This window comes from Grus americana, chromosome 5, assembly GCF_028858705.1.
Source record: "Grus americana isolate bGruAme1 chromosome 5, bGruAme1.mat, whole genome shotgun sequence".
NCBI classification, from domain to species: Eukaryota; Metazoa; Chordata; class Aves; order Gruiformes; family Gruidae; genus Grus; species Grus americana.
The window spans coordinates 45124227-45139754 of NC_072856.1; the positions used below are offsets into that span (position 1 = coordinate 45124227).

At 55.9% G+C, this 15528-nt stretch overlaps 1 protein-coding gene across 1 annotated transcript; it reads left to right on the forward strand.

Moving 5' to 3' along the window:
- Positions 1-9189: 9189 nt before the first annotated feature.
- On the forward strand, positions 9190-15242 carry EIF2B2 (eukaryotic translation initiation factor 2B subunit beta). The gene is made up of 8 exons (XM_054826677.1): positions 9190-9544; positions 10209-10329; positions 10891-11039; positions 11790-11953; positions 12217-12312; positions 13194-13331; positions 14044-14110; positions 15004-15242. Exons 1-8 carry the CDS (start codon positions 9304-9306, stop codon positions 15159-15161), a joined length of 1134 nt encoding a protein of 377 aa, XP_054682652.1. The 5' UTR covers positions 9190-9303; the 3' UTR covers positions 15162-15242.
- The last annotated feature ends 286 nt before the right edge of the window (positions 15243-15528 follow it).

A 15528-nucleotide genomic window follows, 5' to 3' on the forward strand; every position in this document is an offset into this window, starting at 1 on the left:
CAGGGTCAGCAGGAGCTGGGCTCTGGCTGGAGCTCCCCACCGTTGGTACCGCTGAGCGCGTGAGAAAGCTGCTGGAGCTGGGCCTGGCAAATTAGCAGGGAGATGCTGCAGAGATAAGCACACACAAATCCCGACCCCGCGGGGGGCTGGGTGTGCTGCAGTTCATCACTCAGCAGCACTACGGGGTGGGGGCTGCCGGGGGCTGCTGCAGCGGTGTTCAGTGCCTGTTCACGCTCTCGCCCCTGGCCGGGCAGCAAGGAACAGTTAACATCCCCACTGTGATGGCTGGAGCGTGGCTGTGCTCTCCCTCAGCTACCCCCTGGACCCTCCTGGACCAAGAGGATCCCCAGTCTCCCCAGGGTCGGTTTTGGGATGGGGGGTGAAGGGAGCTCTCCCACTTGTGAGCCCAGACAAGAGGCTGCCCCGAGCAGCAGCTGCTGCCAACTCACTGGACAGACAGAATCCTGTTATTGCAAAGACCGTGACCACATGGGGCCTCACGCCTGTCCTTGCAGGAAGGTCCCTTGGGGCCACCTCTCAGACACAAGGCCAGCCTCTGGCGCTGGAGCAAAGGGCTCTCCCCCAGGATCTGTGTGGCTGGGGAGACCAGCCCTTAATTACCGAGTGCAATCCTGTTCCTGGTCTGAAGTTATTTCCTCAGAGGCCTTGGGCAGAGTTTACATTCCTGGGATGAGCATCCCCTTTCTAGGCAGCACGGAGCAGAGACAGGAGCAGAGAAATAATATTTGGACACTAGTAACCTGTGACCAGCAACATCCTCCTGCGAACGGGAGAAACATCCATCTGGCTGGGGCCACGGCCGCTCTCTTTCCCCTCTGCCGTGCTCCTTCCCCAGGGGCCGAGCCTACCCTGCCCCAGATGCAGAACAGGGCTGGAGGTCGATGCTATAAATGCACTAGCATGTCCCTCACACTGCCTCCCACCGGGCTCTGGGGAGCCGAGCTACGCACTTTGGGAACAAGGGACAGAGAAGGCTCAGGGGACCAGCCAGGGACATAAAGCAAATAGAGACATTTCCTTAAAGGGCAGCTGCCTCCCCCGCGGTGAGCCTGATGCGGTGGCCATGGGCTGAGAGCATCGCCTTGAATATGCCACCGCCTGCCTGTGCCACCTCCCTGCCCTGCTCGCAGCGCTGGGGAGGGAGGTGGGTGGGGAGTGATGGTGCGTCCCTGCTGCAGGTGAGCCCTGGCAGTCTGGTGGGGACAGCCAGCCCAGAAGCCGCTGCAAGCATGCCACAGCGCAGCCCTGCCAGGGAATGGGCTCACCTCCATGCCTATTACACCTTCTGGGGTCCGGGCTGCCTGTGAGCATTGCAGGAGTGCAGCGCAGGCAGCTGCTCTCCCCCACGAAACCTCCAAGTCTCTTTTTCCATAAACCAGCCCCCTTTGACCATCGAAATCCCCTCACAGGTACCTTGTCCCCTGCAAAATCCCACCTTCAGCATCTCAGATGTAAAGAGCCCAACAAAAACTCATCCCTGTGTCGCTCTTAAGCCGACTGTAGCCAGTCGCCCACTAAACTTTTGGAGAACACCCCTGAAATCCTCAGGTCATTATTTTTGTGCTGCTGCTATTTAGGACACCAGAGCCAGTTTGATTCGGGCTGGAGCCTTCTGCCGGGGGAAGTGCCAAACCCTCTGTGCTCCGACACCTGGCACAGCCACCCCCTCAGGCTGCTGCTGCCTCTCCCAGTGGGCAAGAGTCCCCCCAGCAGCTACCTGCATCCTGCACTGTGATGGGACTCCCAAGGTCAAAGCAGCATGAAGACCTAAGACTCTGGGCTCCTCGCACCCATCTTTCATCCCAGAGTGCCCACGTTTCACCCTTTGTGTTTCATTTGATTGCTTTCCCTAGCACTGTGATCCAGCTCCTAGACTCTCCCAAGCTCCCACATCAGTGAGCACAGAGGATTTGGTTCTCCAGTGGAGATAAGAGATAAACCAGCTCAATCTTCTGCAAGTTGAGTCTCAGCAGTGGGGACGAAGGCAAAACGCAGTGGGCTGGAGACCGGCTGGTTGGAGCTGCATGTACTTGCGTGTAAGAGGGGGAATGGGCATGGGGATGGGCATGGTCTGGCAGGGGCTTCCCCAGCACCAGCCTCTCCACACAGGGAAACCCAGGCCTCTTCACCAGGAGGCTGTTGCTGATTTTTTCTGGGAAACACAGGGCTCTCCAGTGCACTTGCAGGCAAGCAGGGCTGCACCAGTGGCCCCTGGATGGTCAGCATTGCTCCTCAAGGAAACAACCTGCAAACAACCTGCCTGGGCACCCAGGACCTGTTGGGCTCCCCAGAGCCGTGCTGTGGCAGCTCCGACTCCGAGAGATGCTGGCAGTGGCGCATCCCTCGCTCCTGGCGGCTGGTTCTCGTGGTGTCAGTGCCTCCTCCCAGCCCAGGTGCGCAGGGGGATGTGTTTGCTGAGGAGGAGGCTGACAATAGGGGGAAATGGGCCGTGCCGCGCACCCTGATGGCGGTGGCTCGCAGCCCCAGCCACTGCTGCCCGCGGCAGGCGGAAGCGTCCGGCCTTAGTCAGCCCCGGCCGCACGTGGCAGGAACTCTGCTGTTTGTTTTGGTTCCTCGGGGGGAAGGGGGAGTTCGGGCTCCCTGGGGACCAGCGGCCGAAATCGCAGGCACCTGACGGCCCAGCCTCGTGTCTGGGGGAGCAGGGTCTGTCCCCCCGGTGCTGCACTGCCTGTGGGTCGCAGATGCTGGGGCCGGCCCAGGTCAGACACGATTTTCGGAGGAGCATGGGACGGGCACCAGGGCTACCCAAGAGCATTCAAGGCAGAGGATCCAGGCAAGGAGAACCCACAGCAAGCCTGGCTGCTGCTTCCAGGCACGGCTTAAATCCCTCATGGGGACAGGAACGATGCCACCAAGGAGGAGGTCCCTGAGACCGCAGACCCAAGCCCTGGGAAGCCATGGCCCTCAGCCAGCCAGTGCTGAAGGCACAGGTCAGCGGCTGGCAGACCAGTGCCGCTCAGCTTAACACTTCGTCTTTCAGCGCAGGCCTAGTTTAGTGCTGAGGCTGAGCCCGGGGTGGGGGACAGAGTCACCTTCCCACCAGGGCAAAGCTGCAGGCAGGTGGCAAAGCAATGTTGGCCGCGGATGGGAGGGTTAACAATGATCAGCCATCTCCCAGCCCAGCCGTCAGTGAGCTGTGTCCGGCGGGGAGGTGACGGAGAGCACACACCGGTGGGCGCAGTGCTCAGTGGCCAGCCAGCGGGGCAGCCCCCATGCACAGGGACTGGCCGGACCACGGGTGTTCGCAGGAGAGCACAGCCCTGGAGCAGGGCGAGGCACTGGAGAGCCGAACCGCAGCCCCAAGCATACGTGGGTGCCTACAGGTAAGCGTTGCGTCAGCAGCCTCTGCAGGGCGTACAGTTGCTGCGCCAAAACAACAGCCCCTTGCACACAAGGTGCTGACAGTCCGGAGCAGGAAGCAGAGATGCAGCACCCACGGCACAGCTCACCCCACTCTGCCTGAGCTCCTCTCCTGAAGCCCCGGGTGGGAGCAGAGCCCCCAAACCCCAGAAACCCTGCAGGGATTTCCCTCCGGCAGCTGCAGAGTGCTGTGCTTGGGAAAGCCCGAACAGGCTGCGACCAGGACAGGCTGGTGCAGCGTGTGCGTGACCCTCCACCAGCAGCAGAGATGAAACACCTCAGGCCCGCACGGGGTGGCAGGGATGGGGTATGGCAGCCCTGGGAAGGACGGGACTCTCCCTATAGGAGCAGAGCAGCCCCTCTCCCCAGGAAAGAGATGGAGGTTACTTTTCCACTGGAGAACCAAGCATATTCCACACATCTATCATGTTTCATCTCCCCTGGGAAAAGGGCAGCAAGCATTGAACAGAGAGGAGTGCACTGACATGAATCGCCCGCTGCTCTGCCGCTGCCCCTCGCCTCCCGGCTCTCCCGGCCCAGCCAGCCGGTGGGCAGGGGCTGCCAGGAGCTTTTCTCCCCTGCCAAACTCGAACCCGATCCACACCCAGCCCAGAGCTTCTGGCTGCTTATCATGTGGATGCAGTTCTCCTGCTTTTAGCTGTCATAATATTGACACAAAGCAAAATAATAGTGATGGCAAGACTCTGCCTGGCTCTGGAAGGCAAACAGGCGAGGAGACGGGGAGCAGGAGGCTCCACTATTGTGCGGGACGGGGCAGCAGCCTGGGCTGCTTCCAAGCTCTGCTCCCCGGCATCACGCCTGCTGATAACGGGGGGAGGGCACGTGGGATGCGGGCGGAGGGGGGATGCAGGCTCTGCAGCACACTCTCCCTGTCGAGGAGCGAACGTGTGCATCGGCAGGGCTTCGTCCCGGAGGCTTTCCCAGAACGTGGGTGGAGGAGTGGCTCATCTCTCCCTTTCCCTGAAACCTGGCAGCCGCTGAATAGCTGCCATCACCCGCAGCAGACAATGAGCAAAGCGAGCCCGGGGCCAGCTGCAGCGCCGGGAGCGCGTGAGCAGAGGAACTGCGAGGAGCTGGCCGGTGACCAGGAAGCAGCCCAGACTGCTGGTGTCACGGACCCCTTGGTGACCACAAAGCAGCCAGGCCGCGCTTTGTCTGGCCCCAAGGGCCCAGCTTCCTGCAGCCGCGCCAGGTTTGCTCGGGAGCTTCTCCGAAGCCAGCCCGGAGGGACAGGCCCCCGGCATCGCCTCCTCCCTGGCCCAGCCAGCCTGCCGCATGCCCTCTGAGTGGGGACAGAGCCACGGCCAACACCTGCGCTGTGCCACCGAGCTTTCTCAGCCGCTTGTGCCTTTGGTGGCACCGAGCAAAGCCAACGCCTTTTCCGGGTATGAAGACCCGGCTCACCATTAGCGATGCTGGGACCAGCACCTCCCGCCCAGCCCCACGCTGCGCTCACTTGTCCCTCACTGGAGGTTGTTTTCCTACATGACACGCAGCAACTTCCCACACTTCCCTCACCTCTTCCTGACCAGCCTGGCCTTTGAACCGGCTGCCTCCAGCTGCCTGCATCCCGAGAAGAGACCCGGGGAACTGCCACAGATGAGCAAGCCAACGAGTGAGGCTCCACGTCCAGGGGAGGCATTTGGACGCCAGCTTCCCATGCCTCTCCCGGGGGCCGGGAAGGGCGAGGGGCAGCCCAGCCTGGGCTGCTTCCACAATGAGCCCTAGAAAAGCCTGCCCGCTTCCCAGCCTCGTTCTCTATTTTTAAGGCTCCAAAAAGGAGGGGGGTGCAAATGGCGAACTTATTGGCAGGAGAGACGGTCCCTGGGCCGGATTCAGAACCGCCTACTCATTTCCCATAGGGATCACGGACTCCATCGGTACCACAAGGGTCTGGCTACAGGCTCAGTTTGCCCGCGGGTGCTGCTTTGACATGAGGGTGAACCAGCAGCCCTTTTCCAGGCAGAGACAGGCGCATGTACACACGGGCTGCTGAGCAAGGAGCTGCATCAAATCCTTCGCTAACCTGAGGCGCCAAATCCCTGTTACTCCCCAGAGCAAGCCCTGCCTGTTTCTCCTTGGCCACCCAGACGGTTATGGCTGCCATGCTTTCCCGAGGATGACCGATTTAGGGGACAGTTGTTACCAGGCCCATCAGCACAGAGCAGCAGAACACGTGCCCTGGTACCTGCAGCATCAGCCATGAATTTCAAGCATGCTAAAACTGCCGATGACTCAGGCAATGTGTGCGTGCGCCTCCAGAGTTACAGAGCTGAGCTTTCCAGCTGTTCACGTACCTGCTTTTGATCACTGGCTGTTTGTTTGGGTTTTTTTGTCTTCTTTCCCTGGAAGCTCGACTTTTAAACGTGCACTCTGCACTCAGTTCAGCCCATCATTTCCATCCACTTCACTTACTAAGTGACCTACTTTGTCCCTCGTAGCACAAAGAAAACACCAGTTTGGGCTCCCTCAGCCCTTCAGCAGATTCACTCCTGCCTCCTTACAGCCCTGCCTCCACATCTGTGGCTGTAACAGCTTTGGGCTTGAGTTGTCCCCTCTGTTTTTGGGCATGGGCCTTCCAACAAGCAATCGTGTTACATGAAAGATACCTTTTGGTGCATCCTTCTCCTTAGACCGTGCTTCGTGTTCCCCCTACTCCCACGTGCCACACCATCCTTAACTGCCCCTCAGTCACTCGTGCTCAGTGGGTGGCTCAGGCAAGGGTGATGACCCTATGCTACTTCTCCCCATGTCACCTATTCAGTTTTCGGTCCCTGCTATGCTGACAGCCTGCCCTGTCGTTCCTGCTGGGCTGTGGCTCTGCTGGCTCCTTCCCTTCGCCTGTGCTGAGCACGAGCAGCTCGCTTTGCTTACCCGGCTGTTGCAGATGAGTCCAATTACTAGAGTTCAGCAAACTCTGATTCCCTTCCCTGGCATTTCATCCAGCCCACTTATCCGCCGAGAGTTTCTAATCCAAACAGCCTCCCAGCACACGCTGTTCCAGTGCTCCCGGGCTCTACCCAGCCTCCATCCTGCCTTCTCCTCCCTCACACGAGCACTCGGGGGATGACTTTCAGCCCCCAGGGATGCAGAATTCACAGGGTGGAGGGGAAGCAGTGTCTCCAGCAGCCATCCCTGACGGCACAGAGCAGGATGCCATCCTGGGCAGGCTGGCAGCTCTCTGAGGAGATGAGCCAAATTTCTGCTCCTCTGCAGGCCCAGAAAACGTGCTGCCTTGCTCGGCCAGCCAGCTCATCCCCTGCTCAGCTTTTTTGCCCACAGCACCAGCACCGTCTGCAGTCGTGTCAGCCTCCTCGCTTGCTCACGCACCGGATGAGAAGCCGCAGCAGCCAACTCTGCCCCAGGGCACCTGGATACACCCAGGAAGGGAAGGGTCTGTGGCCATGGCAGGAGAGGGGGGTCCTGCTCCGTAACACCCAGCAGCAGCGGACCACCAGGTAAGTCTTCTTCCAGTTGCTCAGGGATGCACACACGCACCCCCCCACCACATTGCCTCTGCCAGCACAGCCTGCAAGGCAGCGAGATTTTAGCCAAGTACACCAAGACACCAGGACGTGTCTTTCCAGCTGCCTTCCCCACGTGCCCCATGCTCCCATTCCTCTTCCTCACCCTCTCCTTTTCAGTCCTCCTGGGCACTCCTTGCCTATCTCTGGGTCCTGGCAGCAGCTGCTGGCTAATGACAACCAGATGTCTCATAGCCACGGTCCCTCCAGGCAGCCAGAGCCTGGGGTTTGCCTTTCAGCTCTCCAGCGAGCTGCAGGTTCTGGCTCAGCTCAGCTCCACAGGGCTAATAGCTCCCGAAATCCCCATTCAGAGCCTTTCATTCATGAAATACGAGGCAGCAGACCAAGCGCAGGACTCTGCCCCTCAGGGGACACTGGACTGCCAGCTGTGCCCGGCAGAAAGTGCTGTAGGGAACAGGGCAGGAACAGCATGACCAGGGAAAACCTCTGCAGCCTGGCAAGGCCCTGAGAATAAACTGCCCTGCGATAGTTACTGGGACCGGAGCAGGGAATGTAAACAGCCCAGCATCCACAAGGAGGTCATAACCTCAGAGTCCGGTTTCCCTTCCTCTTCTCCCTCCTGCCTAATCTCCAAGAGCTGCTCTGTTTACTAACGAGATAAGTAAACAAACAAAAGGAAAGCTCCGAAGCAATGATTTTTTTTTTTTTTTTTTGGGCCAACTCACTGCACACCCTGGTCTCAGGGTGCACGTGTGGGAGCAGTCTCTGCACACCACGGCAGCCGGCACATGGCAACATATGGGCACAGCCAGCAGCAGAGGCAGGCGGCCAGTGGGCAGCAGCAGCACTCCCCTGCCTTGCCTGCAATGTAGCTGCGCGGAGGGGCAAAAGGGGGAACCGCGTTACCCTGCACAAACACAGAGCCGGGCAGACTTTTCCCCAGGAAGCTTGCAATTCGCACAAGATGGAACAAACCAGACCCCCAAAGCTGGGGTGAATGGGGAGAGAAAGCAGCAGGGAACAAGGACGCGCCTGGTCAGCACAGTGGGGCCTAGCACTGCCAAAAGCGGGGCAAACCCTGTCACCCTCTGCTGACTCTCTCCAGGGAGAAAGGACGAGACAAGCTCATTGAGGAGGGAAACTCTTGATTTCCAGCCAGGGCAGCAGCACTCCGCAGCAGAGCCAGGCAAACCCAGACACATGGCCTTTTGCCAAGTGTTCAAGGGATGCGGTGAGCTTCCTTCCCCAGGCCAGCAGGTGCTCTGGCACACAGAGGCACTTGGGGAAGCGGCAGGAGGAGAGGTGTGGAAGGACTCTGGGCCCAGCCCAGGTGTTGGGTGACAAATCACCTGCAATACACCCTCAAGACCTCCAACTGTTGGTATCTTGCTGGTATCAACAGTCCCTGGATGGCAGCTGGCTGTAGGGCAAGTCCTGAGAGAATGAGACATGCACAAAAAAGATGTGATGAGCACCCAAGGCCCCACAGGCCCCTACAGGAAGCACCCGCCAAAAGCTTCCAGCATAAACCAGTTTTCTTTGATTTCCTAATCTAAACCAACAGGACACAGAGCAGAGCCATGGAGTAAAGCAGTGCCGCAATGAGAATTATGTCGCAGCTCCTGCCTGCTCCCTGGACACAGAGCTCCAGGAACTAGACACAAAGGAGCTACATTCCTGCCTTATCCAGGGTCGGTTCTGGCTCTGCCAGCAGGAACAATTGGACTGCCAGGAACTGCGCCTTTCCCACCCCATTTGCTTTGGCTCTTTGTGTCTAGAACACCACACAGTCCAAAGTAAATCCCTGCACATGGGCTCTCCCTGCTGCTCGGCACAGACCCTCCTGCCCTGCGGTACAGACGCCGCGTTCCCTCGCGCGGGCCCTTCCTGACGCCGTCCCACAGCATTCCACTCCACAGTGGCGTCAACGGCGGTGTGCAGGCCAGGCGCTTCCCCACGCAGAGGTAACCTTGCTGCTGTCCGTGCCGGCCCGAGGGACGCGGCCAGCACACACCCCCCGAGCCGCGCCAGGGAGGGTCACGCCAGGCCTGGCGCCCACCTCAGGGGGCACCTCCCTAGAGAGGCTGCCCACGCCTCACCGCCCGCCCGGCTCTAACGCCTTCGTACCCCCAGCAGACCCCGCCCCTCGCAGACCGGGGCCTACAGCCAGGAAAGGCGCCGCCACCGCCGCCCCTTCGGGACCCTTCCCTCCGGGCCCGGCCCGCCACTGTCCCACAAGCCCCCGCGCGGCGAGCCGGAGCGGCAAGCGGGGTCAGGGGTCACTGCCCGTCTCCCGGGTTACGAGAAATCCCGCCCGCCACACGCGACCCCCGCCGTGCCCTGCGAACCACAGCCCACCCGTCGGTCGCACTTCTCATTGGCTGCGCCTCCGCCAATGGAAAAGATAAAGGGCGGAAGTGGAAGCGGTGCGTGCGTCTGCAGAGCCCAGCCAGGCCGGAGTGCCGCCCCCGCCATGCCGGGCGCCGCCGAGCGCGGCTCAGAGCTGTCGGAGCAGATCGAGGCCTTTGTGGCGCGACTGCGGGGCGGCGGGGAGCGGCCGCGTTCCGAAGACACGGCGCGGCAGACGCTGTCGCTGCTGCGGAAGATCATCGCGCATGGGCGATGGAACTGCGCCGGTGAGGGCCGGGCGGACGGAGCGCTTCTCCCGGGCGCCTGCGCCTCCCCTGGGGCCGGGAGCAAGGCGGCGGCGGCAGCAGCAGGGCCCGGCGGCGGGGGGAGCTGTGGGAGGGCAGTGGCGGGGACGCCTCGAGGCCGTCGGGCCGCCCTGCTGCTGGGCCCGGCGCTCCGGTCGCGGCCATCGGGTGCCGAGGGAGCAGCAAGGCCGGGGCAGTCCGGAGCAGTGCCGCTGGGGCCTCGCTAGCAGCTGCCAGTGGGTCTGGGTTCCCAGTACTCGTCCTGCCGCACCTCAGCTCTTTACAGTCTCTGTGCTTATTGGTGTCATCACGTTGCCCCTGCTTCAGCCATGCTCTTTCCTCCGTGGTGCCGGGCCAAGCGCTGACCAGTCCGGTGGTTCCCGCTCTTGCTAAACTCACTGCTCATAGTCTTCCATGAGTTTTGAGTCTGCGTTGTGACCAAGCGATTCATGCTATAGGAAACCAAGTGGGATGACCTGCTCTGCAAGTGGCTTTCTGCTTGCGTCTCTCTGTTTTTTTCTCAGTGTTGCATTACTAGTGCCAGAGCCAGCCTTGGCCATAGGGCTGTCGTGGGGTGGATGTGTGGGTTTGACGCTCACGTGGGTTCGCTCTGGGCAGTGATAACAAAGGCCTTCCCCTCTTTCAGGGGAGCTCATGGATCTGATACGGACAGAGGGCCAAAGGATGACAGCAGCCCAGCCGTCCGAGACAACTGTGGGCAACATGGTGCGACGAGTGCTGAAGGTCATTCGGGAAGAGTATGGCAGGTGAAGCACCCCTCTTGCTGCCTATACCCCTCCTAGGAGCCCAGAACAGCCCTCCCACGTAGTGTGTTCTGCTGCTTCTGAGACACCCCTTTAGTTCCCATCACCCCCTTTTCCCACCTCTCCTAAGAGGGATTCAGCAAGTTTAACATCAAAGGAAACCTGTCGTTTTCAGCATAGCTGATGACACTTCCTCTAGTGAAACTCCGCTTGGCATACATGTTGTGGGTGCATGAGAACAGCCTGCGCCCTGACCTCGGGCTGTTCCTTCCTTGTGTTCCCAGGAGTGTCCATCCCACTGGAGCAGTAGCCTTGAGCCCACTCCTCACCTGCGGGCTGCAGCATTTGCACACGACTTAGGAAGGTGCTTCCTGGCAGAGCTTCGGGTGTCTTTCTGCCAGAGACAGCTGGGGAAGCTCTTTGAGATGGCATGGCATGCTTCCTGTGTGTGGTTTTCCTTCCTCTCTGTTCACATCCAGGTGTGCTGTGCTGTGGGGACGGCACTCAGCCTGGCCATACCCCTGCACTCCCTTCCCGAGGCTGAAGGGCTGCTTCTCTCCGCAGGCTTCATGGCCGCAGTGAGGAAAGCGATCAGCAAGAATCTCTGCACAAACTCCTGACTTCTGGAGGACTGAGCGAGGATTTCAGGACCCCTTATCCTCCCCTCAGAGCTAACGTTATTGAAGCTATTAACGAGCTGCTAATAGAGCTAGGTATGGATGGGTCTGAACTGGCCCATGAATGGAGCTACTTAAGGGATGAGACTGATGCTTCCCCCTCCTCTTAGATGTAAAGAAAACAGCGAGGATCTGGGAGGCTTTATCTGAAGGAGCGAAGGAACTGAAATCCTGCTGTTTAAGTCCTCTTTGGCTTACAGGGAGATGGGTGGAACGTTGTGGAAGGAACAGTGTGGGGGACTATTGGCCTGTGCTCTTGGTCTTCTGGGAAGTCTTGAATTGAGTCCTCTGAAGAGGAGGGTCAAAAATACGCCAAGGTTGGACTTAATCCCTATGCAAATGTAACCTGACCCTTCTGCACAAAACATCATGATATATTTTTCTTTTTGAGATCTTGTGACAGATCAGGCACCTGACTCTCCTTCTGAGGCCCAGGTTGCCCTGCCTCTCCTTTCCACGTAGTTCTAGTGCTACTGAACTGTAAAACCATTGAATTTCTGTCACTAGCTGTTGTGTGGGCGTTGTGGTTATCTGGAGTGGTGCTGACACAACCCACTCCCCTCATGATGGAGTTATCAATACAGCTAGGGAGCATGGGGCATTAAAGGGCCAGCTTCTTGGTCCCTCTCCACTGATAAAAAGAACGGGGAGAAAAGCTGCTCCTGTTCTACTATAGTGCTCATAGCATCACTGTAGTAGAAAATGATCTTGTTGAAGGACAACCCTAGCAGCACAAATGTTGCTTTTCCTGGCTGCTTTTCCACCCATGGCTTCCTTCTGTTGCAGAGGGCACCACTGATAACATTGCTATGCAGGCGCTGGAGCACATCCACTCCAATGAGGTGATCATGACCATTGGCTACTCACGCACCGTTGAGGCCTTCCTGAAGGAAGCTGCCCGCAAGCGGAAGTTCCAGGTCATCGTGGCGGAGTGTGCACCATTCTGTCAGGTGAGGTTCAGGCTGGCTGTCTTCTCCAGGTGCATTCTTACTGAACTCTTGTCTCTGGAGGCAAGCTGAATGTTATGGAACTTCCTCTCCAGTTGAGAGATTGAAGACAGCTCGTTATCCTACCCCATGTCTTTCAGTTGGAGGGCTGTATTTGTGCTCCACTGCTTGGCATTTTTGCAGTTCAGAGAAGAATTGAGTGCTAATATCTCTATGACTGCGCTGCAGGAGTCCTAGGGGACCAATTGGATTCTCTCTCTTTTTAGGGTCACGAAATGGCTGTCCGACTATCTAAAGAGAACATTGAAACTACTGTCATGAGCGATGCAGCTATTTTTGCTGTCATGTCTCGAGTCAACAAGGTAAGGAGGGCTCCACTGGAGGAGGGAGTTCACAGCAGGTTGGGTGCTTAGGCCTCCCAAACCAGCTGCAGGTCCCAGCAGCAATGGATAAGTTTCTTCACTGCAGACTCAAAATTGTAATATAATTGTAATACAAAATTTACAGCTGGGGTGGAGATCCAGTGTGAAACCCCAAGTCAGTGTGATGATTAACTGCATGGTGATAGGTTTTTCTGCCTTAGTGACTAACAAGCAGAAGAGAAACCAAGGCAGGAGAGCCTCAAAGGATTAGCCTCAGTTTTTAAAGATGGAAGAAAAAGCAGCATTTCCAAAGGGATGAAACTCCCCTTGCCTGGAACACAAGATGGGTGGTGAAGGGAATCACCAAGGTGTGTCTTTTCAAACAGACCTGTTGTGTATTTTTTATAGACATGAAGACTTGGCACCCCAACCTAAAAATACTTGCAACATGTTAAAATCTAGCCACACCACTTCTTATCTATATATTTTAAGCTGCTTTACATTATTCCCATTTTACAGCAAGGGAATTGTACAAGTTGCAGCCAGCAGTTAAGTTACAAAGCTTACTTTGCAGCTTTATAGAAAAATGGAACACAGCCCAGTTTCTGCTTGGTGTTCCCTGCAGTAGAACATACATTTGTGCTCTGAAGTTCTGTGCTGGCCTCACCATGCTGGAGTCATGCTCTTATTAGAGAGGAACGTCTCAGTGCAGAGCCAGGGCCAGATGAAACATAGGGCAGCTGGATGCCTGATCTAACTCCAGCCTTTGGCCAGCTGTTCTGACAAACTCCTCCAGCTCATCCGGCAGGGTGCAAGCCAGGAAGTGTTCCTTCCCCAGTTTGCCATGGAACATGCTATCAAATACTGATTTGCCTTTTAAGGTCATCATTGGTACAAAGACAATCCTGGCCAACGGCGCCCTGATTGCTGTAAGTGGGACTCACACTCTGGCACTGGCAGCTAAACACCACTCCACTCCGCTCATTGTGTGTGCCCCCATGTTCAAGCTTTCACCTCAGGTAAGTGCAGCAGCTCTTCAGGACTGCATCTGCTCTACATCAAGGTGAGGGGTGACTTATTGCTTGTGGAAGCTTAGGGTGGAGAGCACCACCTGTCCCAAGGCAAGGTTGGTAAATGAGCCATCTCTTCTATCTAGTGCTGTTACTCCAGGTAAGACATCCTCACCCAAATCTGACACACCTCAGGATCTCCTTGAAGCATCCTCCTCTGCCACATGTGCTGAGTGAGCAGTGCATCAGGTATAAGGATGTAGACCACTGCCTACTAGAGACTGACATCACCATACTTGGTTTTCTTCAACCACAGTGGATTTCAATTTGTATCTTTAGTGTTGAAAGACCCTCTGTACTGGCAGAGGAGGTAGATGGAGATGCTCTGAACAGTTTCTTAGACTCAGTCCTTTTTTTTTTTTCCAGTATTGTCAGATGAAGTTGCAGACTGAGGAAGTAATTTCTCTGCTCCAGTTCCCTAGGCTTTGCAGAAGGGCAGCCAAGTCTTAGAAGGCTCTAAAAGCTCTGAAGAGAAACCTTTCACCTGTAGATGTTACAGAGGTTCTAGGTACAGGCACTATGTAATTATTGTAAACAGATGTGGTATCACCTGGCAAGTCATCTTCCTCTGTTCTAGTTCCTTCCAGCACCCAGGATCTGTTTTCACTAGAATAATGAGGCAGTCTCTTTTCCTGACCTTCCTGTACTCTTTCTCATTCAGTTCCCTAATGAAGAAGATTCATTCCACAAGTTTGTGTCACCACAGGAAGTGCTGCCGTTCACAGAAGGTACTGGTTCTTTATACAGGCTGGTCAAGCTGGTGCAGGCTATAAATTTTTTTTAATGGCTCATGCAAAATGTAAACATAAGACTGTCCTGTAACCCAAGACAGAAAATGCTTTCCTATTGTCTTAAGCAGAAAAGTGCTGGGAACCATCCTATTTTATATGTAACTTTCTATTACAGAAAGTACAGAAAAAGGATTTCCTTTGAACAGGATCTTTCACACTTTTGCTTCTGTCAGTGTTTTATTATAGGACTGTGATAATGGTGCTAGGCAGGTGGCAGTTTCCTGTGGGATGGAGCAGATGCTCAACACTGAGGGCAGCTTCCTTTCCTTCCTATAGCTTATGTTAACTTCTTGAAACTTCGTTATGTGATCCACTTGTTGAAATCCAGTATCTCTGCAACGGGCTTCCCACACAAGCACCATCTTTAGAAAGGCATCAGCTCCCAAGCCCATTTCAGATAGCAAAGCCTCTTTTATTTCAAAGCCCTGTTTCTATGTGACAAAGACTTCTGAAATGAAGATACAGGTTTGGCACAGGTTTTTGGTTTTGGCTATCTGAGCTTTTCTTTAAATAGTAACTTTGGCAGCATCAGGATTCTTGTATTCTAATTACATACTGGAAGGTTTTTTGGCAATTAGTAAATCTACATACAGAGGGGATCTGGGGGTTTTATCAATAAAAACTACCAGAAGAGTAGTTTTGCCATTCATCTGAGATTGCTGTATACCTGTACTTCACTGACACCAGTGAGGAAGTTATTCAGGATGTGCCGGTACTGACTTCAGGGTGGCATGTGCATAGCCAGTTCCTTCAGGGGCTCAGGAAGATGTGCAGAAGGCTAACTGTACTTTGAATTGCTTTGTCTAATATTGCTGCTATTCACTTTACAGGGGAGATCCTGGCAAAGATCAACGTTCACTGCCCAGTGTTTGACTACGTCCCTCCAGAGCTCATTACTCTCTTCATTTCTAACATTGGGGGTAATGCGCCTTCCTACATCTACCGCCTCATGAGTGAGCTCTACCATCCAGATGACTACGAACTGTAATGCCATGAAGCACGTCACTCTCCAGACTCTTACCTTTCTCTTTAGAAAGATACAACAGCTAATTAAAGTGTGTTGCAAAAATGGGTTACTCTGGGCAATTTGTTAAGCAACGTGTTTCCTACCCAAAAGCAACAGAAGGCAGAGCTCTTGTGCATGTTTTGATTTCTGTGCTGTGTTAGAAGCTATGTGGGGCTGCTAAACCCACTTTGATTTTGAAACAGCAAGTCATACATGTAACTCTGGAGCAGCTAAGCTGTTACTTTGAAGTAGACTGCAATAAAGGCTGTTTACAGTGATCTCACTGTTAAGCATGTTTTCCATATAGTTTCTTTAACTAGTAGGAGTTTTACCAGTGTAATGAGTTGCC